Source organism: Stenella coeruleoalba (genome assembly GCF_951394435.1).
Source record: "Stenella coeruleoalba genome assembly, chromosome: 10".
Classification (NCBI taxonomy): domain Eukaryota; kingdom Metazoa; phylum Chordata; class Mammalia; order Artiodactyla; family Delphinidae; genus Stenella; species Stenella coeruleoalba.
Window position 1 is genome coordinate 7,727,016 of NC_137156.1, and position 22,319 is coordinate 7,749,334.

A 22,319-nucleotide genomic window follows, 5' to 3' on the forward strand; every position below is an offset into this window, starting at 1 on the left:
AGTTGTACAAAGTCCACAGTAGAAAATATACTGGTTTGCAGAGACATCAGTAGTTATAGGGGAGGGATCAAGAAATCTTTTCTGTCAAGAGCCAAAGAGTAAATATTCTAGTCTTGGGTGGCCAGATGGTTTCTGTTACAACTGGTCAGCTCTGCTGTTGCCATGGGAAAGCAGCTATGGACAATCTGTAAACCAATGGCTATGTTCCAATGGCATTGTATTTATGGACACTGAAATGTGAATTTCATGTATCATGAAATATTCTTTTTCTTCAAATTTCCTTTCAGCCATTCAAAAATGTACAACAGTTCTTAGCTCACAGGCTGTACAGAAACATATGGCAGGTGGATTGGCCCACACCCATGATGCCCATTGTAGTTTTGTCCACCCCTGGTATAGAGGGAAGAAAAATGACTAGACTTAATTTAATGATGACCGCCTAACATCAGCGAGGTGCCAAAACTCTAGTGATCAGTAGACAGAAATCGCTCTCCATAGGCTAGTGGTGGGGCAAACAGACAAGCAAAGAGAGGGGCACCAGGTCCTAGTAGAACAGGTGGAAGGGCTCCTAACCCAGACTTGGGAGGGCAGGGAAGGGGTGCCACATGGGGGGCCTGATGGACGGGACGAACTCATCAAGAAAAGGGGGGGAGCGCATATTCCAGGTACAATATTCTCGACCCTATTAGGGTTGAGACCTCATGCTACCATGAACTCATTATTGACCCTCAGGCAAGTCAGTGCATGTGTGGGCTTCAATCTCCTCTTGTGCAAAGTGGGTGTAAGGTCAATGCTCACCTCCTAGGTTGTCAGTGAGAAAATGGAGCCAAGAGGGCGATAGAACATCAGTGACAGTTCGTTTTCAAGATGCTCCATTTGTGACTTGAGCGAGCTGGTCTGAAAAAGCTGCAAGATTCCTTCCAATCCCACGTCTCTGAATTCTTGATTTTTATCTTTAGGTAAAGAGAAACCCTGCTTTCAGCAATTCTGGGAGCTGTTAACATTAATATCAGTCACTGCTGGTGGTGACCTGCCTCACAACAACAACATTTTGGGGATGTGGCCCCAAATTGAAGAAATATACCGTCCCTTGTGGTCAAACATGATGTCGGTGATGGTGAGGGTGTCCCTCTCCGGGGTAAAAGGGCTGTAAGACGGACACACGTTCTACCCCCACCCCCCGGGGGAACACCTTGAGTCGGCAGCCGTGACAGATTTGTTAGGGTCTTAACTTGAGATTGACCTGGACCAAGGTGCCTAACACTGCTCAGCTGTTGCTCCGTTGGCCCCAGTGGCTCATGTTCTCAGATCCACTCAATCCCTTCATCGTTAGAGAAGAACTTCAGCTTGTGGTTGATCCACGGTCCCTTAAGTGAGTGGCAGTATTTCTCCTCTTGCTCAAAATAAGAAGTGGGAGTAGATTCCCCAGCAGTCGGGGGATGGACCTGAAGACTGACTTCAGCAATGATATGAAGTGACAAACACAGAAGAGATGGCAGGAAACATGAAGCTGAAGGTGTTTGAGTTCGTTGTAGGGCTTATGGCCGTTTCTCTAATTCTTTTGTTCCTCTATACCAACAATTTAGTCCTGCCAAAATACCTTCCAGCGGGGAAAATCTCAAACTCTTCAGTGCTTGCAGAAGTCTGTGACATGATCATAGCAGGAAAGAAAATCTTGTATGGAAATATACCAATGACACCACTGAGAAACATAACTTGCCAACAATACTTGACCCAGAATCACTACATAATGAAACCTCTGTCCAAAGACGAAGCTGAGTTCCCTTTGGCATATGTCATGGTCATCCACAAAGACTTTGATACATTTGAGAGGCTTTTCAGGGCTATTTACATGCCTCAAAATGTCTACTGCGTTCATGTGGATGAGAAAGCCACCTCTGCTTTCAAGGATTCGGTAGGAAGGCTGCTGAGCTGCTTCGCAAATGCCTTTCTGGCTTCCAAGAGGGAGTCTGTGGTCTATGCAGGAATTTCCAGGCTCCAGGCTGACCTGAATTGCCTGCAAGACCTCATAGACTCAGAGGTTCCCTGGAAGTACGCCATCAACACGTGCGGGCAAGATTTCCCCCTGAAAACCAACAGGGAGATCGTTCAGTATATAAAAGGATTTAAAGGGAAAAACATCACCCCAGGGGTGCTGCCTCCAGCTCATATTATCAGAAGGACCAGATATGTGCACTTGGAGCAGAAATACCAATTGTTTTCCTTCATGCTGTGGACTTGGATAAGAAAAATGTCTCCTCCCCATAATCTCACCATTTACTTTGGCTCCGCCTATGTAGCCCTTACAAGAGAATTTGCTAATTTTGTTCTCCAAGACCAGAGGGCCATTGATTTACTTGGGTGGTCGAAGGACACCTACTCTCCTGATGAACATTTCTGGGTGACACTTAACAGGATTCCAGGTATGTGGAACTTGATTTCCATTCTACATAAAGTCTGGAAGTATTTGTGTGTGTGTGTGTGTGTGTGTGTGTGTGTGAGTGTGTGTGTGTGTTTTACACTTTGAAAATATCTTAAATTGCATTATATATATTCACCTATGTTTCCAGTTTTATGGACACCCTGTAGACTGTTTTGTGTGTCTGTTTCAATGGAATTCATATAACCTAAGTTACAGTTCTTACATATCAGTTCTAAGGCTCTGTCTTTGTGACTCTGAAGGACAGGCCTTTGGGGGTGAGATTCAAGGTAAACAGAACTTTGCACTTCCACATTCCGGCTTTTGCTATTCTGCTTTTATTTTTTTTTAATGTTATTTTTTCATATTTATTTAATTATTTATTTGGTTGCCTCAGGTCTTAGCTGCCGCAGGCAGGCTCCTTAGTTGCGGCTCCAGGTCTCCTTAGTTGCGGCATGCGAACTCTTAGTTGCGGCATGCGAACTCTTAGTTGCGGCATGCATGTGGGATCTAGTTTCCTGACCAGGGATTGAACCCGGGCCCCCTGCATTGGGAGCGTGGAGTCTTATCAACTGCGCCACCAGGGAAGTCCCCTCTTATTCTGCTTTTAAACAACAGAGGTAACTCCATTAACTGCCTCTACCTTAAAGAGAAGGAGAGGATTCGCATTAGTATGCTTCCAGGCAACTTTATCCTCCTGGGAATGGAGAGAGTGGTAGGAAGGGGCTGATTTGCTGGAAAACTACTGGAGGGAGGAGGTTGGAAGGAGATGGTTTTCTGGAAACATTACCTCATCTTTTTAATTGAAGTATAGTTGATTTACAACGTTGTGTTAGTTTCTGGTGTATGGCAAAGTGATTCAATTATATATATTCTTTTTCAGATTCTTTTCCATAGTTCCATAGTTTATTACAAGATGTTAAATATAGTTCCCTGTGCTATGCAGTAGGAGCTTGTTGTTTATCTATCTATAGTAGTTTGTATCTGTTAATCTCAGACTCCTAATTTATCTGTCCCCTCCCTTTCCCCTTGGTAACCGTAAGTTTTTATGTCTCTGAGTCTATTTCTGTTTTGTAAATAACCTCACTTGTATCACATTTTAGATTCCACATACGTGACATCATATGATATTCGTCTTTCTCTGTATGACTTACTTCACTTAGTATGATAATCTCTAGATCCATCCTTTTTGCTGCAAGTGGCATTATTTCATTCTTTTCTATGGCTGAGTAGTATTCCATTGTATATATGTAATCACATGTTCTTTACCCATTTATCATTTTTTAAAATAAATTTATTTATTTATTTATTATTTATTTTTGGCTGCACCAGGTCTTCATTGCTGCTAGCGGCTTCCTCTAGTTGTGGTGAGCAGGGGCTACTCTTTGTTGTGGTGTGTGGGCTTCTCATTGTGGTGGCTTCTGTTGTTGCAGGACTCGGGCTCTAGGCATGTGGGCCTCAGTAGTTGTGACTCACGGGCTCTAGAGCACAGGCTCAGTAGTTGTGGTGCACAGGCTTAGTTGCTCCGCGGCATGTGACATCTTCCCGGATCAGGGCTCGAACCCATGTCCCCTGCACTGGCAGGCAGATTCCCAACCACTGCGCCACCAGGGAAGCCCTCCATTTATGTGTTGATGGACATTTAGGTTGCTTCCATGTCTTGGCTATTGTAAATAGTGCTTCTATGAACACTGGGGTGCATGTATCTTTTCAAATCAGAGTTTTTGTCTTTTCTGGATATATGCCCAGGAGTGGGATTGTAGGATCATATGGTAACTCTATTTTTAGTTTTTTAAGAAACCTCCATAATGTTTTCCACAATGACTGTACCGATTTACGTTCCCACCAACAGTGTAGGAGGGATCCCTTTTCTCCACACCCTCTCTAACATTTATTATTTGTAGACTTTTTTTAATGATGACCATTCTGACTGGTGAGAGGTGATACCTCATTGTAGTTTTGATTTGCATTCTCTAATAATTAGAAATGTTGAGCATCTTTCCATGTGCCTACTGGCCATCTGTATATCTTCTCTGGAGAAATGCCTATTTAGGTCTTCTGTCCATTTCTTGATTGGGTTGTTTGTTTTTTTGTTACTGAGTTGTATGAGCTGTTTGTATATTTTGGAACTTAAGCCCTTGGGACTTCCCTGGTGGTCCAGTGGTTAAGACTCCACGCTCCCAGTGCAGGGGACCTGGGTTCGATCCCTGGTCAGGGAACTAGATGCCGCATACTGCAACTAAAGATCTAGTGCAGCCAAATAAATAAATTAATTTTTTAAAAAAAAGGAAATTAAGCCCTTGTTGGTCACATCATTTGCAAATATTTTCTCCCAGTTCGTAGGTTGTCTTTTTGTTTTGTTTATGGTTTCCTTTGCTGTATAAAATCTTATAAATTTGATTAAGAAATATTACCTCTATTTAATCCCCAATAGCATTTTAAGATCTAGTAGCCGTGTACTCATGTGGGCTACACTTATGTTTTTTGTTTTTTGTTTTTTGTTTTTGCTGTACGCGGGCCTCTCACTGCTGTGGCCTCTCCCGTTGCGGAGCACGGGCTCCGGACGCGCAGGCTCAGCGGCCATGGCTCACGGGCCCAGCCGCTCCGCGGCACGTGGGATCCTCCCAGACCGGGGCACAAACCCGCGTCCCCTGCATTGGCAGGCGGACTCTCAACCACTGCGCCACCAGGGAAGCCCTACACTTATGTTTTATATTTCCAGAATCTAGCACAGTGCCTGCATAAACTAAATACACAAAAAATGTTTGTGAATGAATGAATCATTTGATTGGGGTACATGAGATTTCTGTTTCTAAAGGTTTTTCAAAGCAGAGCACTTATTAGTATGTTGTTTCATTATGTGATATACTTACTGGTGATCATGAATTTTCATGTCTTGTTAAGTCATTAGTATCCATGTATATCTTAGTTACAACTTTTAATTTCTTATTAAAGGACAATGTTTCTAATTAATGGTTTGCACTATTTTCCTCAGTTCCCTTCAGTCAAAGGGAAAATGTTTCCAGAATTTAATAAAGTACTTGGCACCCTCTGGCATTTAAAATGTGCTTTATTTGATTAGTCACTCCACACAACATTCCTGTGAGGAATGAACTTCATTCGATAATATGCAAAACTGATAATGAAGCCCTGGACCAGTTAGAAAAGTGATGAGGGGGGCTTCCCTGGTGGTCCAGTGGTTAAGACTCTGTGCTTCCACTGCAGGGGGCGCAGGTTGGATCCCTGGTCGGGGAACTAAGATCCCACGTGCCTCGAGCCATGGCCAAAAAAAAAAGAAAAATTTTGAGAAGTGATGAGGTCATTCTGCAAGTAGTTTCTATGAAAATCCATCTTCCAGAATTAAAGACTGATCTACATGGGCTTCCCTGGTGGCACAGTGGTTGGGAGTCCGCCTGCCGATGCAGGGGACACGGGTTTGTGCCCCGGTCTGGGAGGATCCCACATGCCGTGGAGCAGCTGGGCCCGTGAGCCATGGCCACTGAGCCTGTGCGTCCGGAGCCTGTGCTCCGCAGCGGGAGAGGCCACAACGGTGAGAGGCCTGCGTACCGCAAAACAAAAAACAAAAAAACAAAGACTGATCTACTAAGTAAATTCAGGTTTTGCCAAACACAAAGCTATTTTTCTGTCTTCCATACTTTTTCAGTCTGGGCTGTTGATGGTCATCTGTTGTAAAGAAGGTCTTTCCCCATCCAGCTGGCCAAATAGAGAGTAGGCATCAGGTTCCTCGTAGACTGTGAGCTTTGAGAAGAAATGGGGATACTGCGATCCAGCACCCGGGGACCCAAAAGAGCAGGGGATCCGTTTCTTTGCACTCTGTTCTGATTGAACAGCATATTGCAATCGGAAGGAGGGGGCTAGTGTCTTGCAGCACGTAATTCTCAGTGATCAGAAGCTCAAGGTCTCCCCAGGCTGGGAACAGTCGCTGTAGCAGTGACCGTGAGTTCCTGTAACTTCAAACTCAAATCAAGGACTCTGTGGGGAGCAGAGTGGAGGAAGGAAAGAGCAGAAGTCTAGACAGGTGAAGAGCCCAGTTGGCTCTGGGATTGGATCCTTGTTTTACCTTCTCCTTGTGACACCCAACCTCTCAAATCCAGCCAAAACTCAAACCTGAGGCCTTTCTGAGCAGAGACATGTTAGACTGTGAAAACCTCTGAGGTTCTTGGGCTCAGCTGCCTCCTGTTAGCCTTTGGCTTTGAAAGCCGAGGGTTGTCAGGTACCCTTTCAAGGGCAAGTGCAGCTGGAAGGGGCTTTGGGGGCACAGACTGTACTTAACGCTGAGGTGCTCTTCATCTGTCAGCTCTTTGCCTCAGCTTTGTGTGCCCCAATGATATCTAATTGACTGTTTTTTCTTGCACCTTCCTACCAGTCTATTTGCGGTGATTTTATGTTAAATAATTGCTACCCTCCTCATTTCCTCTCTTCACTCTTTTCTTCCCTGTGGCTTTCCCTCAAGGTATGAAATTAGCTCTGATGTCTCTGGCCAGCCCCCAGCTGGGTGCTTTCTGTGTGTTACTTCTGGAATCCTCCAGCTGCACCAGGAGGTCGTTGTTGGAAAAAACTCAGGCTCAGAGGTATAGGTGACGTGGTCGGCAGGAAGCCACCACTGGGGACCCCGAGGAAGAACAGGGGTTGTTTTCTCAAATTCACCCCAGAGGAAGCTGTGAGGTGTGAGATCAAATCACTGGTTCAAGGGCTCCCGGCTGTCAAGAGTGGCTTTGGCCCAACTGGAGACCTTCTGACACACAATCCAGGCTCTCTCTCACCACCCTCCTGGGCTATTTTAAGTCCTGTTGCTTCCAGCTATTTCCTGTGGCTAAAAACAAAAACAAACAAACAAACAAAAGCAGTGATGATGAGAAAACAGTGTACAGAATTTAACATAGTAAATACATAAACAAACAGAGAAAGAAGATGGAGGGAGGAGAGAGCCTGGGCAGAGAGAAAGAGCTGCAGGAGTCCAAAAAGACAAAATGTCACGTGCGCTTAAAACCAGTTTAACCCAAGCTGCTCTTTCTCTGTGACCTCTGTGGACGCTGAGAAAGTTTCCATTTGGTTTCCCTGGTTTCTTACTTGGGCACAGAGGTGATGTCATGATGAAACGAATACTTGAAAAGTGGTTTGGGTACCACGTGGCCCCAGGAATAAGACAAGCATGAGGCACAGTGCATCCACATCTGTAGAAATGGAGCCCTTTTCTTCTGCTCCCTTTCTACAGTCAGTTGTTGAGATTAAACTCTAAGCGCAATTTTCTTAATGGAATAAAAATTAGTTTATGTCCTGGAGTGAGAATTTATAAGAGTGTACGTTACATAGAAATAAGCAAGTGTAGGTTGAATTCTGGGACATCAGTGAACACCTCACCACTTACAGAGCGGCCAAGCCACAAGTCTGTGTTGGTTGCCAACTTCTTCAGAATTCTATCCTACCCAATCACTGCCTCCAACTTAGAATTTGGGGTATTAATTTTGATGTAATGTTCAGGCTGGGATAAAGGAGAATGTCTTTTTTTTTTTTTTTTGGTCACTCATTACCATCCCCTTCTACTATCTTGCACAAATGGCAAGAGCGTTGTACCCAGAATTTAGAAGAATGATGAGTGGTATATTGCAAAAGGTCCTCAGGAAAGTCAGGAGGGTCCGGAGAACCAGCGTTTCCCACATGACCACCGGGAGAGTAGACATCAGATAGCACCGGGGTGATGCACAAAAAAAGATTGATTCCTGTAAAAAATGGCTAGTATTGCCCAAATCAAAAGACCCTTGAAGCATTTCAGGTGAGATGCAATTAAGGACTCCACTGCAGCAAAGTGCCAACTTGCAAACGTTCTTTACCCTGTAACTTTAAACTCAGGGAGCTGTAAATTCAGAGCAGAACAGGCAAATTATTAGAGATGCTTTTATGCGTGAAATCTCTGGAGGGATGGAATTGTGTCAAGAATGAGGAGATAGCCGAAATCAACAAAGGAAGAGTTGATGTAATCATCTGAATACATTAGGAGAAAAAGTTGTAAAAATTATTCAACTAGTTTAGAAAGCATAATTAGGCATTGATGCCACCATTTATTTATTTTATAATTTATTTTTTTAAGTATTTATTTATTTGTTTGCACCAGGTCTTAGTTGCAGCAGGCGGGCTCCTTAGTTGCAGCATGCGAACTCTTAGTTGTGGCATGCATATGGGATCTGGTTCCGTGACCGGGGATTGAACCCGGAGCCCCTTGCATTGGGAGTGTGGAGTCTTAAACACTGCACCACCAGGGAAGTCCCGAGGCCTCCATTTATTCATCCCTATAGTCGATTTCATTTGATGTGGGCAGTGGCTGCCTAGAGAGATATTACAAATAAAACAAAAATTAACAAAATTTTAGTCATCATTTTTGAAAAGATTGCTCTCGTATGACTACTGTATTGAAGAAATGATTTGTTCCAAAGAATTCTAGGTAGACACATGAAAGATAGTTAAGTAAATAGATATTTGAGTTGTTTGAATTCATTTTGGGTCCTACAGACCAGTCTGTATTCACTTGAATCATATTGTATGTAGAATCTGATTCCTAAAACAAGTAAAGTCTGACCCCTTGGTTCTGGAAAACTTCCCTAAGTCCTTTCTTATCATCATTTCCTATGCTCCTGAAGATTATGAAACAGAGTTGGCAACCTTCTTGTTAATGCATTAGTTTTCAGCTGGGGTGGGAACAAAACAACAACAAATAATAACTCCAGTCTTGGGTTCTAAGGTAATGGTGTGAAGATGATGTCCAGTGAAAACTGAGTAGCACGATGGAAAATGTTATGCTCGGGCTTCCCTGGTGGCACAGTGGTTGGGGGTCCGCCTGCCGATGCAGGGGACGCGGGTTCGTGCCCCGGTCCGGGAAGATCCCACATGCCGCGGAGCGGCTGGGCCCGTGAGCCATGGCCGCTGAGCCTGCACGTCCGGAGCCTGTGCTCCGCAATGGGAGAGGCCACAACAGTGAGAGGCCCGCGTACAGCAAAAAAAAAAAAAAAAAAAAAGAAAGAAAAAAAGAAAATGTTATGCTCTGACAGGAAGTGCAAAACGCAGGATGCGAACTTGCATCTCCCATGTTCTTGGTAAAATCAGAATGTGTGTATCTATGGACAAGAGGGAAATGGGAGCACAGGACATGAAAACACTGTGTTCACAAACTATCTGTAATGTTATGTTGTCTTTGTAATTAAGATGTTTTGGAAAAACTAGGTACTTTGAACGTCCCCACATCCACAGATACAAATAGAGATCACAGATGACAAAATATAAATCACAAATGTAGGAATCTCACACTAAGGTGATCAGGGAAACAGGGAATGCAAAATAGAGCACTTGATCGATAAGTGTCTGATTGCCTAGTATGTGCAGACAGTGATGGGAGCCAGAAACAGATGAACCACCTGGGAGCCCAGCGCTGATAGCCCCTCCACGTGTGCGCACAGTGTGCTTTCACCCCTGTGCAGCTGACTACCAAATAAAACAAAACTGATCAGAGTTATCCTAGGTGTATACTACTTGGCATGGGCTCACAGAGGGAGGAGTAGGGAAGACTAAGAAGATTTCAAAGGAGAGATGGTAACTGTGTCATCTCCTTGATGTGAGTGTTGGGGGGAGGGGCTTTTGTTTATTCTTCTCTCCCAGCCCTGATCTCACGGGCCACAGGGTGAGGTGGCTTGAAGAGAGTGCGGAAACCTAACCACTAGATCACCAGGGTCAGCAGGCTTGAAACAGGACCTCAGTCCTTGTCTTCTCTGAAGAAAGAATTCAGCACAGAGACAAAAGCGTTTATTAGAAGAAAAGTACGTGCAGAAAGACATGCAGGCAGGCTCAGAGGGAGAGTCACGCTTTGGGAGTGGCAGGAATTACTTACATGGGGGAAGTTTTATGGGTTCCTTCTGGCCAATCATCTTGCTTTGTCTTGCTTCGTGCCCAAACTGGGTCTGACTCAGGGCCCTCCCAACGTGCCTGCACATCTTTTAGCCAAGATATGTTCTAGTGCGAGGGTCTCTGGGAGGCTGGCAGGACATATTACGGGCTAGCGCCCCCTCCCTTTTTGTTTTTTGTTTTTTTGGCTGCATCACACAGCATGTGGGATCTTAGTTCCCCAACCAGGGATCGAACCCGTGCCCCCCTGCAGTGGAAGCGTGGAGCCCTAACCACTGGACTGCCAGGGAATTCCCACCCCCTTCCTTTTTTGACGCTAAGGAAACTTTCTGCACATGTGTAGTCACGGAGGTCTCCGTGACCTCAAGAGTGAAGAATGTGGTTGTCTTATCTTTTTACTCAAGCAGAGCTCAGCTCCTCTCTGCTACTGCCTTTTTTTTTTTTTTTTTTTTGTCTGTATTGGGTCTTTGTTGCTGCATGCGGGCTTTCTCTAGTTGTGGCGAGCAGAGGCTACTCTTCTTCATTGTGGTGTATGGGCTTCTCACTGCGGTGGCTTCTCTTGTTGTGGAGCACGGGCTCTAGGCACGCGGGCTTCAGTAGTTGTGGCACGCGGGCTCAGGAGTTGTGTCTCACAGGCTCTAGAGCACAGGCTCAGTAGTTGTGGCGCACGGGTTTAGTTGCTCTGCAGCAGGTGGGATCTTCCTGGATCAGGGCTCGAACCCGTGTCCCCTGCATTGGCAGGCGGATTCTCAACCACTGTGCCACCAGGGAAGCCCCTCTGCTCCTGCCCTTATTTTACCTTGAAGCACCAGCATCTCAGCCTGGGGCCCAGCTATCTTCTATCTCCGCCTCATTCATTGCTGGGCAGGCCATGAACCCTTGATGCGCTTTCTCATTGTATTCTCACGACTGACCTATGAAGGTGATAAAATTATTCTCATGTTTTACAGGTAGGGAAATGGAATGGTTTATATATATGAATCTAATAGTTTGGAATGGTTTATATATATGAATCTGAGAGCCTGTCTCCTTAAGTTCTAAAACATCCCAAACTGAGATGATTCTTCTCTCCTGCCTCTCCCTGCATCCTCCCTGGGCTTGGGTGAAATAAACTTGACATTCACTAACTTCAGCTCTAGCAATTTGGGGGTTACAATGGGCTGTCAGTTTTTTGGGGGGTTGGGTTTTTTTTTTTCATTAGCCTTTATTCATCATACTGTGACCAGTTAGGTGGGGAGGTTCACTTGCTAATGTGCCTTTTTAAGGACCTTACCTCCTAGCAGAGAAAATTAAGTGCTGGAAAGAATGGCTCAACAGTTAGTCATATGCGGTGCTTTAATAGCATAGCCAGCCAATATGGAGAGGGGGGCGTGTGTGGAAAAAGGCAAGGTTAAGTGATTAATTTTTAAGCGCTAAATATTTATTGACAGAATATCTCCCCAGGCAGTGTTCACATGCTTAGAACCCACGCTTTTAACTTGGCAGTGCTGTTTAAGCAAACAAACTCAGTCAGTTGAACACAATGATTAACAGGAAGTTGGAGCTGACAGAGTTGCCAACCTTTTGGCCAGGAGAAGAGGCTGGGGTTAAAGTCTTAGAGCAATGGCTTTCAGAATAGTCAGTTCACCCCTTGGTGATTTTCCTGTAGGGAAAGGTGGACACATTGGAGTCAAAACCTCCCTGAGGCAACTTGTTTTTATGTAGAAACAGGTTGCAGGAAGGGGGTGTGGGGACTGAGCAAAGCAAATCCCAAAGAGTTACTTCAGAAACGTGAGGCAGAAAGGTGGAAATGCAATGCAGTGGCAAACGAGGAGAAAAGGAAGACAGAAAGAAAGGACAAGCATGCTCAACTGGAAGGTTACGGAACAGCCGATCAGAACTGCGCCTACCAAAAGGATGGTTATGGATTCTGGAGAAAATGTAAGTTAAATCTACCTACGCTCTGATCAGATCCCAAGAGACATTTTACTCATTTCCTGGTTTTGAATGATGGGCTCTTGGAAGCAGTGTCTTTTTTTTGTGTCTCTGGTCACTGGTCTGATTTTTGTGTTTGTTTACAATCATGAGTTATGGGAGAATAAAAATTTCCTGGGAGCATCTCTGTCCAATGCTTCGCTATTAGCAGAAGCCTGTCGTCAGATTTTTAAGGGGAAGGTTTTTTACCCAACAGAGAATGCATTGAAAACTGCCCTCAGTGAATCTACCTGTTATGAGTACATAGCTCAAAGTCAGTACATAACAGAAGCACTCTCTGAAGAAGAGGCTGGCTTCCCTTTGGCTTACATGATGACCGTCCACAAAGATTTTGGCACTTTTGAGAGACTCTTCAGGGCAATTTACATGCCCCAAAATGTCTACTGTGTTCATGTGGATGAAAAGGCAACAGATCCATTTAAAGATGCAGTGAAGCAATTACTGAGCTGCTTCCCAAATGCTTTTCTGGCTTCCAAGATGGAGCCCGTGGTCTACGGTGGGATTTCCAGGCTCCAGGCTGACCTGAACTGCATCAAAGATCTTGCAGGCTCTGAGGTTCCGTGGAAATATGCCATCAACACCTGTGGGCAAGATTTCCCCCTGAAAACCAACAGGGAGATAGTTCAGTATCTGAAAGGATTTAAAGGGAAAAACATCACCCCAGGGGTGCTGCCTCCCGATCATGCTATTGGTCGGACTAAATATGTCCACCAGGAACTATTGAGCAAAAGAAATTCCTACATGATTAAAACCGCGAAATTGAAAACTCCACCTCCTCACAACATGACTATTTACTTTGGCACTGCCTACGTGGCCCTCACGAGGGAATTCGCTAATTTTGTCCTCCAAGACCAGCGGGCACTTGACTTACTGTCCTGGTCCAAGGACACCTACAGTCCTGATGAACATTTCTGGGTCACACTCAATAGGATTCCTGGTATGTATGTCTCTTAACTTTCGTTTTTATGAATAAACATTGCGTGGCCAATACGGAACGAACCACTGAAAAATAGTAAAAAAAAAATTAACATTTTTAAAGATCTTTACAGTTTCAACTATTCATTAAAAAAATCTGTACAGCAGCTCTGCTCACAGAGTGGGTGATATAACTCATCTCCATTTTACAGATGAAGAAACTGAGGCATAGTGATTAGGGCAGAGGTAGAGACTGACTGTTTGACTTGATTTTGCTGACATACCAAGCTACCTTTCTGAGCCCATAGACCCACTTCGAATATGTGCTGTAGTCTTGAGACATGGCAAGGAACTGAGGAACACTGACTGGTGAATGAAAGATTAAACACAATTCTCCTTTAAATGTGATGGTATTTAAAATCAGGCATAAATATGATAAATTTGAGCAGCAATTTGAACACGTAAATAATACCTTTGCCCCTATTGAAGCTCCAATAGCTAAATTCAGATCATTTCAAAATGAGAGCAAGATACAACTTTAACAATTTTCATTTGCACGTTCTTTCCTGGAACTGAGTCCAAAATTTAGAGCGTCTTAAAGCTTCCTAGACCAGCGCCTTTATTTTATAGACAATGAAACCAGTGTGGTTATATGATGTGCTCAAATTACCCTGCTAGTAAGCAAACATGCCAATTATAAACCAGGTTGCCTAAGCCTGATGTTCTTTTAAGGTGATTTTCAATTCGGTCTCAGTTGTTCCTAAACTAACTCCACATTTCCTTGGTCCAAGTTCCAAATGACTTGAATAATCTCCAGTTGTTTACAGTGAACTAATTCAGTTCTGCTAGTTCAATTTGAAATAAAAATTCAGATTCACATTTCAATTCACATTTCAGATTCAGTTTTCAAAGGAAAACTAACTTGAATCAACATGAGCATCAAGGTCATGGTTTCTTGAGATTAGTGGTTCAACCCTGGATACATATTACAGTCGCCTGGAGCTTTTAAAAATGCATTTCCTGATTTCCTGGGTAGATGTGGACTTCAGTATTTGTTCAGCCTCCGGGAAATTCTCAGGAACAGCCAGGGCTGTGAACCATCGTGGATGCTTGTTTTTGATGTTTGTATACAAAGCTTCCTAGACTTAGAATGCTTTTTTTTTTAAATTTTTTTTCCTTGGTAATACTTGGCAAAATTGTGAAAACAGAAAAATCCACTGGGGAAAAAGTAGTTGCAAAAGAAACAACATACAGCCAGGTTAATATCTTTAACACATAAATACATCTCACAAATAGGAAAAAGGAACACATCAGATTAACCATGACATGTAGAAATACATATGCTAAACAATCATATACCAATGCTTACCACCAATACAAATTAAAATAAATGATTACAATTCTTTACTTCTCAAATTGGTGTTAAAAAAAAAAACCTAACTCCAGGATGGGCAATGAGTGTTCCAATACAGACCACTAGAAAAAGTATAAACCTGCACAGTCTTTCTGAAGGACAATTAGGCACCTATATACCAAACGGCTTTGAAAATGTTCATATCCTTTTACTTAATTTTACTCCTAGGGATTTATTCTTAAAAAATAAACAGAGATAAGGAAAAGATTAATTTAAAAGTATTTTCATCATAGTGTCACTTATAATAGCAAAAAAAGAATAATATTCTAAAATCCTAGTAATAGAGGACTGGTGTAGGCATAAAAGCAAAGGAAATACAGCTACTTAGAAGGCAGCTATGATAGAATGCTTTTTAAATCTGTGGTTTTCCCAAAGCGGGAAGGGGTAATGTCCTAGTGATGAAAGAAATCAGGACAGGACTCCCCTGGTGGTTCAGTGGTTAAGAATCCGCCTGCCAATGTAGGGGACACGAGTTCGAGCCCTGGTCTGGGAGGATCCCACATGCTGCGGAGCAACTATACCTGTGTACCCACCACAACTACTAAGCCTGCGCCCTAGAGCCCTCGAGTCACAACTACTGAAGCCCACGCCACCACAATGAGAAGTCCGCGCGCCGCAAGGAAGAGTAGACCCCGCTCGCTGCAACTAGAGAAAGCCCGCGCGCAGCAATGAAGACCCAACGCAGCCAAAAATAAATAAATTTAAAATAAATAAATAAACAATTGTTAAAAAAGAAATCAGGACAAGGACCTACCGTATAGCACAGGGAACTATACTCAATATCTTGTGATAACCTATAATGGAAAAGAATCTGAAAAAAGATATATATATATGTGTATATATATATGAATCACTTTGCTGTACACTTGAAACTAACACAACATTGTAAATCAACTATGCTTCAACAAAAATTTTTATTTTTTATTACTTTTTTAATTAAAAAAAATAAAAGGACTTCTTTTGGCAGAGATCACGGTCAAAAAAGAAATCAGGGCTCAAGAAATTGAAGTGGGGAGTCATGACCATTAAGCTGTTTATATGGGATTGTAGTACCCAGAATAAGGGAGGTAAAAAGGCCCTCTTCTCACTTTTGTGTTGCTTGGACCAAATATGTATTGACCATTCAGGTCTGGGCACCAACCTGTAAGGGGAGACATTCACAAAGCAGATTCCAAAGAGAGTAGCCAAGAAGGTTAAAAGGCTAGACCCCATTTTTCAAAGAAGGGACCAAGACAAACAAAAAGGATATTCAATCTGCAAAAGACTTGAAAAGGGATCACTGCCTTCACATAATTAAAACGTTTGCCCAGGAGACAGAAATTGAACCAATGCTGTAGTTTTGGAAGAAGAATCCAGGGTCAGTGGTGGGAGATAAAAGAACCCACGGATCTGGGATTAGAATGGGTAGCTTCCTCAGTGGTGAACAAACCCAAGGGATATTCGGAAGCAGAGGCTGAAGAAACCCTGTCAAGGAACTCAATTATCAAGTGTCGGACAAGATGGCCTGTGAGTCTCTTCCGCTCTGAAGTTCGTTATACTAACTAATGATTCTAATCAATGTATTGAACAGAAGTGTTGAGTTCTCAACATGATTTCTCTATTGCAACTAGATTTTTACACCTCTGGTAAATACCAGCAATTACAGATCAGCAAAACAATGGAAAACAAATGGACTGCTCCACGCATTTCAAAAACTTAAAAGAGTGAGCCCTTAAAATTGTTTCTGCGTTATGGGTATGGGATCCTCGTTAGAGGCCTGTGGCCCTTCACTGGTCCAGCCAACTCTTGCAGGACCTGAGGTAGGCCTGAGTGTAGGGCTTAGTCATGAGGAGGTAAGGGAATCAGAAACTTAGGTGGCTGTCTTGTTTAACTGTTCCTCCTGCTATGTGAAAATCTGGGTCATTTCTCTTTTGAGGGTCACTCTTTGCTGATGCATGCGTATGTTCGTTGTTTGTTCTGGACATTTTAAGATTGTTCTAGTTGATTGCAGTGATTGGGGCTTATTAGGTTTCTCTAAGGAGTAATAGGACAGAAGAAAAAAGATCTCGCGGTTGAAACGGCCTCATGGGGAACTAGAACACCACCTGATAGAAATACAGTGTGAGCCACATGTGTAATTTCAGGTCTTTTGTGGCTACATTAAAGAAACAAAAATTAACGGGTCACATGAATTTAAATCATGTATTTTATTTAACCCAATATACCCCAAATATCAGTTGTGCCCGTGGCTACTGTAGTGGACAGAGCAGGCAGCCAGGTGTCCTCCCTGCTCTGGGGAGAACGGTCAGCCAGCAGTGGTGCCGTCCGAGAGCCACGCGGAGAAGTCGGCCGTGCTCGTGTGTCAGCATCTTCATTCTGCTTCTTTTTACTTATATGAAAGTCTTACCTCTGCTTCAGAGTTTTCACTTGCTTGTGGGCCCCGCGGCTTGTACTTTCAATGCCTTCCCCTTGTGTCTCCAGCCAGATTCTGGGCTGTTCCCGTTGATGGTAATTCCTCTGTCTCCTGCAGATATTTATTCCCAGAGAGGCTTGCTGTGGGTCGAGTTGTCACTGTACAACGAGCATCCCTTTTCTCATTCCAGGCCACTTCCTGGGCTGTGGCTGACCTCTGTGTAGACGCGCTGCCCTCCATCGAGGCCCCAGACCATTCGGGTCAGGTGTCGCCAGGGTGGCAGTGTCAAAACGCAAAACAAAACGTGGTCTCCTCATACATAGTAAGGCTCTTTGGCCATGACAGGTCCTCTGGAAGCCTCTTGGAAGATGAGAATTCCTGGGTGGTCCACTCAAGCGGACCATGAGGACAGAAGTGTTATACAAAGAGAATTCACAGGGGCCTTGAAAGATACTGCCCACCAGACTTCACCAGCTGTTGTGAAATGAGGGTTCCTGCCTTCCCCACTTCTCCTCCCTCCATCTTTCCCCCACTTTCCCCCCACCTCTCTCCTCCCCAGTTCCATTTGTTAATCCGTCTACAACAAGATGGCCACATTTTAGTTTCTCATCTGACTCAGCTGTGGCTGACTTCCAACTGGAGAAAAGATCCTTTTACCAGCCAGGCATTCAAGTTCACTGCCTCCTACTTCCCTTATGAGTTATACGTCATGTGCTGCATGGCTCTGCCTGTGACAGGGGCTTTCAGTGGGCATGCTTCGTTCATCATGTGGTCCGTGGATTTAAAGATTTCAAAACTGACCAGTGGTTTCTGCCCCACTTGCTACAAAGGAATATTTCTGATATGATTCAGTGGGAGCTTATTTCAAATTCATATTAATGAATGAATGAGAAAAGAGCCTTTCCTCCTTTCTCATTCTGAAAAAATCTCAGAAAAAAAAATCTGAGAGCAGGTTTTGTTGGAGAAGGGAGAAAAAAGGAATGCCAAGATATCTGATGGGGAAGGAATAGAGAAAAGAAGAAAATTGGAGATCGTGGGCTTGGAAGAGAGATTCTACTTGCTTCTTATTCCCCCCCCCCCCCCCCCCAGGAACCAGACTATGGACCAGCCCTTCTGGAATTCTTTGTCTTGTATGTACCCATGTGCCCTTGAAAGGGGAGGCTTGTTGAGTCTCTGCTATAGAGTCCATACTGGCCGGACTCTCTGTCATTATTGGAGGCTGGCTACTTGCTTTAGTCCCTTTATACGTACAGATGCAGTGCTGAGGTGCCGAATGCTGGAACCTTGAGAGGAGGGAGGAAGAACAGATCTAAATAAAGCTGCTTCTGGGAACTCGTAGTCGTGGCCCCAAGGATTTGGCTGGGATCTTGCTATGTCCAGAGGGAATTTATGTTTCTCAAACACATCACTGCGTGTATGGGCAGACTTGCAGGGGAAGGAAATTTGGGGGATAAGTTTTACTATTAGCTTGAACAATCTCTGTTTTTGTATCTGCTGGAAATACTGACTTTTGTCAACTGCATAGGAAAGGAAATCAGTGAGTTGGGATATCTGTGAGTTCTTTTTCAAGGAAATACCATCTCTCCTCAAAACAATTAAAAATAGAACTACCATACGATCCAGCAATCCCACTGCTGGGTATTTATCCAAAGAAAACAAAAATGCTAATTCAAAAACATGTATCAGTATATACCCCTAAGTTCATTTCTGCATTATTTAGTATAGCCAAGATATGGAAACAACCTAAGTGCCCATCAACAGATGAATGGATAAAGAAGATGTGGTATACACACACGTGCGCATGCACACACACGTGCGCGTGCGCGCGCGCACACACACACACACACAGGAATATTACTCAGCCATAAAGAAGAATGAAATCTTGCCATTTGTGACAACATGGGTAGACCTAGAGAGTATTATGCTAAGTGAAATAAGTCAAATAAAGAAAGAAAAATACCATATGATTTCACTTATATGTGGAATCTAAAAAACAAAACAAATGAAAAAACAACAAAACAGAGTTGTAGATACAGAGAACAAACAGGTGGTTGCCAGAGGGGAGGAGGTTTGGGGATGGAGAGAAATATGTGAGGGAGATTAAGAGTTACAAACTTCCAGTTGCAAGATAAATGAGTCACGGGTATGAAACGTACAGCATGGGGAACAGAGTCAATAACACTGTAATATCTTTGGGTGGTGACAGATGGTAACCAGACTTATCGTGGAGATTATTTTGAAATGTGTAGAAATAGCAAATTACTGTGCTGTGTAACAGGAGCTAACGTAGGTCAATTATACTTCAAAAACAAACAAATTCATAGTAAAAGAGATCAGATCTGTGGTTACATGGGGGTGGAAATTGGATGAAGGCAGTCAAAAGATACAAACTTCCATTTATAAGATAAATATGGGATGTAACGTACGTCATAATTAATATAATGAACACTGCTGTATGTTCTCTATGAAAGTTCTTCAAGTAAATCCTAAGCGTTCTCATCACAAGGAAAAAGTATTTTTTCTTTTTCTTTTGTGTCTATGTGATGGTATTCACTAAACTTATGTGGTCATCATTTCGTGACGTATATAAGTCGAATTATTATGCCATATGCCTTACACTTATACAGTGCCGTGTGTCAATTCTATCTCAATAAAGACTTTTAAAATATCAAATTAATATTAAAATTTCATTAATTTAATGAAAATATTATTAATACTTCATATTCAGAAATAACATTTCTTCCTATGGTGACCTATCTTAATTTCATACTAAGGAAGCTAAAAGGAGATTGAAGACAAAAAAAAATAGGAATTAGGCTCAACTGAACTAAAATCAGTGGTCACCAGTTGAATGCATTTCAGGTTTAAGCAACTGTAGAGTGTTTTTGACAAATGATCTAAATAAAGATCTGTTTACTCTGCAGCATCAGACGGTGGCTCCCAATTTGCTGGTGGGATTTAAAAGCAGTCCTGGCTCTGCCACCTGCAGTCTGCATAACTTTGGGCAAGATGCTTAATTTCTCTGAGTCTGATTCTCATCAAAATATCTCCTTGTCAGGGGACTTCCCTGGTGGCACAGTGGATAAGACTCTCTGCTCCCAGCGCAAGGGGCCCAGGTTCGATCCTTGGTCAGGGAACTAGATCCCATATGCATGCCGCAACTAAGAGTTTGGATGCCACAACTAAGGAGCCCGCCTGCTGAAACTAAGACTCAGTGCAACCAAATAAATAAATAAATATTTTTTAAAAAAATCTCCTTGTCAGACTGTGGGAAGGATTAGACAGTACACAAATTGTACCCGGTCCGTTGAAGAAACTCATTAAATGTTCAAAGAGAGGGGGAACAGATGAACTTTTTTTTTTTTGCAGTACGCAGGCCTCTCACTGTTGTGGCCTCTCTTGTTGCGGAGCACAGGCTCCGGACGCGCAGGCTCAGCGGCCATGGCTCACGGGCCCAGCCGCTCCGCGGCATGTGGGATCTTCCCGGACCGGGGCACAAACCCGTGTCCCCTGCATCGGCAGGCGGACTCTCAACCCCTGCGCCACCAGGGAAGCCCAGATGAACTTCTTTGATGTGGATTGTTGAACTTTTAGTGTTACAATTTTAAAGCTTCTGTGTGTGATCAAAGAAAAAAGAAAAGAGAGAGAAGAACCTTTGGTTTTGAAGGTACAGGGATAATTTTTTGCTAGAAACTGGGTATGTGGCCCACAGAGGTTACCCCTCAGCTGTTGCTTTTCTTAGCAACATCACATGTGTAGAGCCTTAAGTGGCTGGTTTCTCTTTCCTCTTATTAGGAAGCAGCATTCTGTGATCAGTTGAGAGCCTCTTAACTCTGCCAGGCTTCTGTCATCCTAACAACCTAGAAGACAAACGGTCTGCAGGCCTTTGCTCATGCCGTTCCCTTGTTCTGAAATGCTCTTTGCTTCTGCTGCTCATCCTGGCTTGTTCTCCAGATCTAGCTGAGATGTCACGTGCTTCCTCAGAGAAGCTTCTCTGCTCCTTTCCCCCCTACCAGAAGCAGCCACCCTGCCCACCCACTTTACTCCTACTTCGGTCATAGAGCCACTTCCATCGCATCTTAACTGGGTGTGTGGGTCCTGGTCGCCCTCAGCCCCACTTCCCTACCTCACCCCTATCTCCTGTACCCCAAAAGTGAGAACGTGAACTGGATGATTGGCACCAGGACCTAGACTTCTGGCTTGGCCAGAAGTTGAGTGGCCAAAGCAGAATGTTGAATGAGGAGCCAATGAATGGGAGAGAAAAGAGTACAATTCTGCTTCCCTCCTTTTTAAAAATTTTTTTTTAATTAATTTATTTTTGGCTGCGTTGGGTCTTGGTTGCTGCGTGTAGGCTTTCCCTAGTTGTGGTGAGCAGGGGCTACTCTTCGTTGCAGTGCACGGGCTTCTCACTGCGGTGGCTTCTCTTGTTGCAGAGCATGGACTCTAGGCACGTGGGCTTCAGTAGTTGTGGCACATGGGCTCAGTAGTTGTGGCACACGGGCTTAGTTGCTCCGCAGCATGTGGGATCTTCCCGGACCAGGGCTCGAACCCGTGTCCCCTGCATTGGCAGGCGGATTCTTAACCACTGCGCCACCAGGGAAGCCCTCTGCTTCTCTTAAACACGGTATTTTCTCCAAATGAAGGAAATTCTCCTGCAGTTTTGCAGAAAGTTTATTTTGTTATTTTCAATTCTATTTCAGCCTCTAAGCAGGCCCTGGGGCAGGAATCCTGCCCCCTACTTCCTTTTCCAAAGGGCAGGCATCCTTACCACCTATGCTAAATCCATCAGAAAACTTTGGGAGTGTGGGTGGGTCTGCAGGAGTTAGGGGGCATCTGATTGCTGAGGTCAGCATACATCACCGTCTTCATGCATTTAGGGGATTGAAACTGTCTTAGTTCAGGGCTAGAAAAGTAAAATCAACAATTAAGGGAATCTGCCAGTCACTTTGACCCTGAGAAGCTCTGATTTTTTTTTTTTTTTTTTTTTTTTTTTTTTTTTTTTGCGGTACGCGGGCCTCTCACTGCTGTGGCCTCTCCCGTTGTGGATCGGCACAGGCTCTGGACGCGCAGGCTCAGCGGCCATGGCTCACGGGCCCAGCCGCTCCGCGGCATGTGGGATCCTCCCGGACCGGGGCAGGAACCCGCGTCCCCTGCATCGGCAGGCAGACTCTCAACCACCTCTCTCTGCGCCACCAGGGAAGACCAGAAGCTCTGATTTTAAATATTCAGAAAATGTAAAGTGCTTTATTTTGCTACCACTTGAATTCCATGTGTAATTGCTAAGCAGACCGCCT

The 22,319-nt window shown here is 43.9% G+C and overlaps 2 protein-coding genes across 2 annotated transcripts in view; both read left to right on the forward strand.

The window, feature by feature from the left end:
* Positions 1-22,319, forward strand: part of LOC307193545 (N-acetyllactosaminide beta-1,6-N-acetylglucosaminyl-transferase-like) — a 56,479-nt gene that overhangs the window by 28,941 nt on the left and 5,219 nt on the right. Inside the window, exon 2 of the mRNA XM_079935688.1 lies at positions 960-2,423. Within this exon, the coding sequence (XP_079791814.1) occupies positions 1,493-2,423 (931 nt within the window). The 5' untranslated portion in view covers positions 960-1,492. The remainder of the gene's footprint in view (positions 1-959; positions 2,424-22,319) is intronic.
* Positions 11,561-13,288, forward strand: LOC307193546 (N-acetyllactosaminide beta-1,6-N-acetylglucosaminyl-transferase-like). The gene has a single exon (XM_079935689.1). The coding sequence runs from the start codon at positions 12,317-12,319 to the stop codon at positions 13,256-13,258; it is 942 nt and encodes a 313-aa protein (XP_079791815.1). The 5' UTR covers positions 11,561-12,316; the 3' UTR covers positions 13,259-13,288.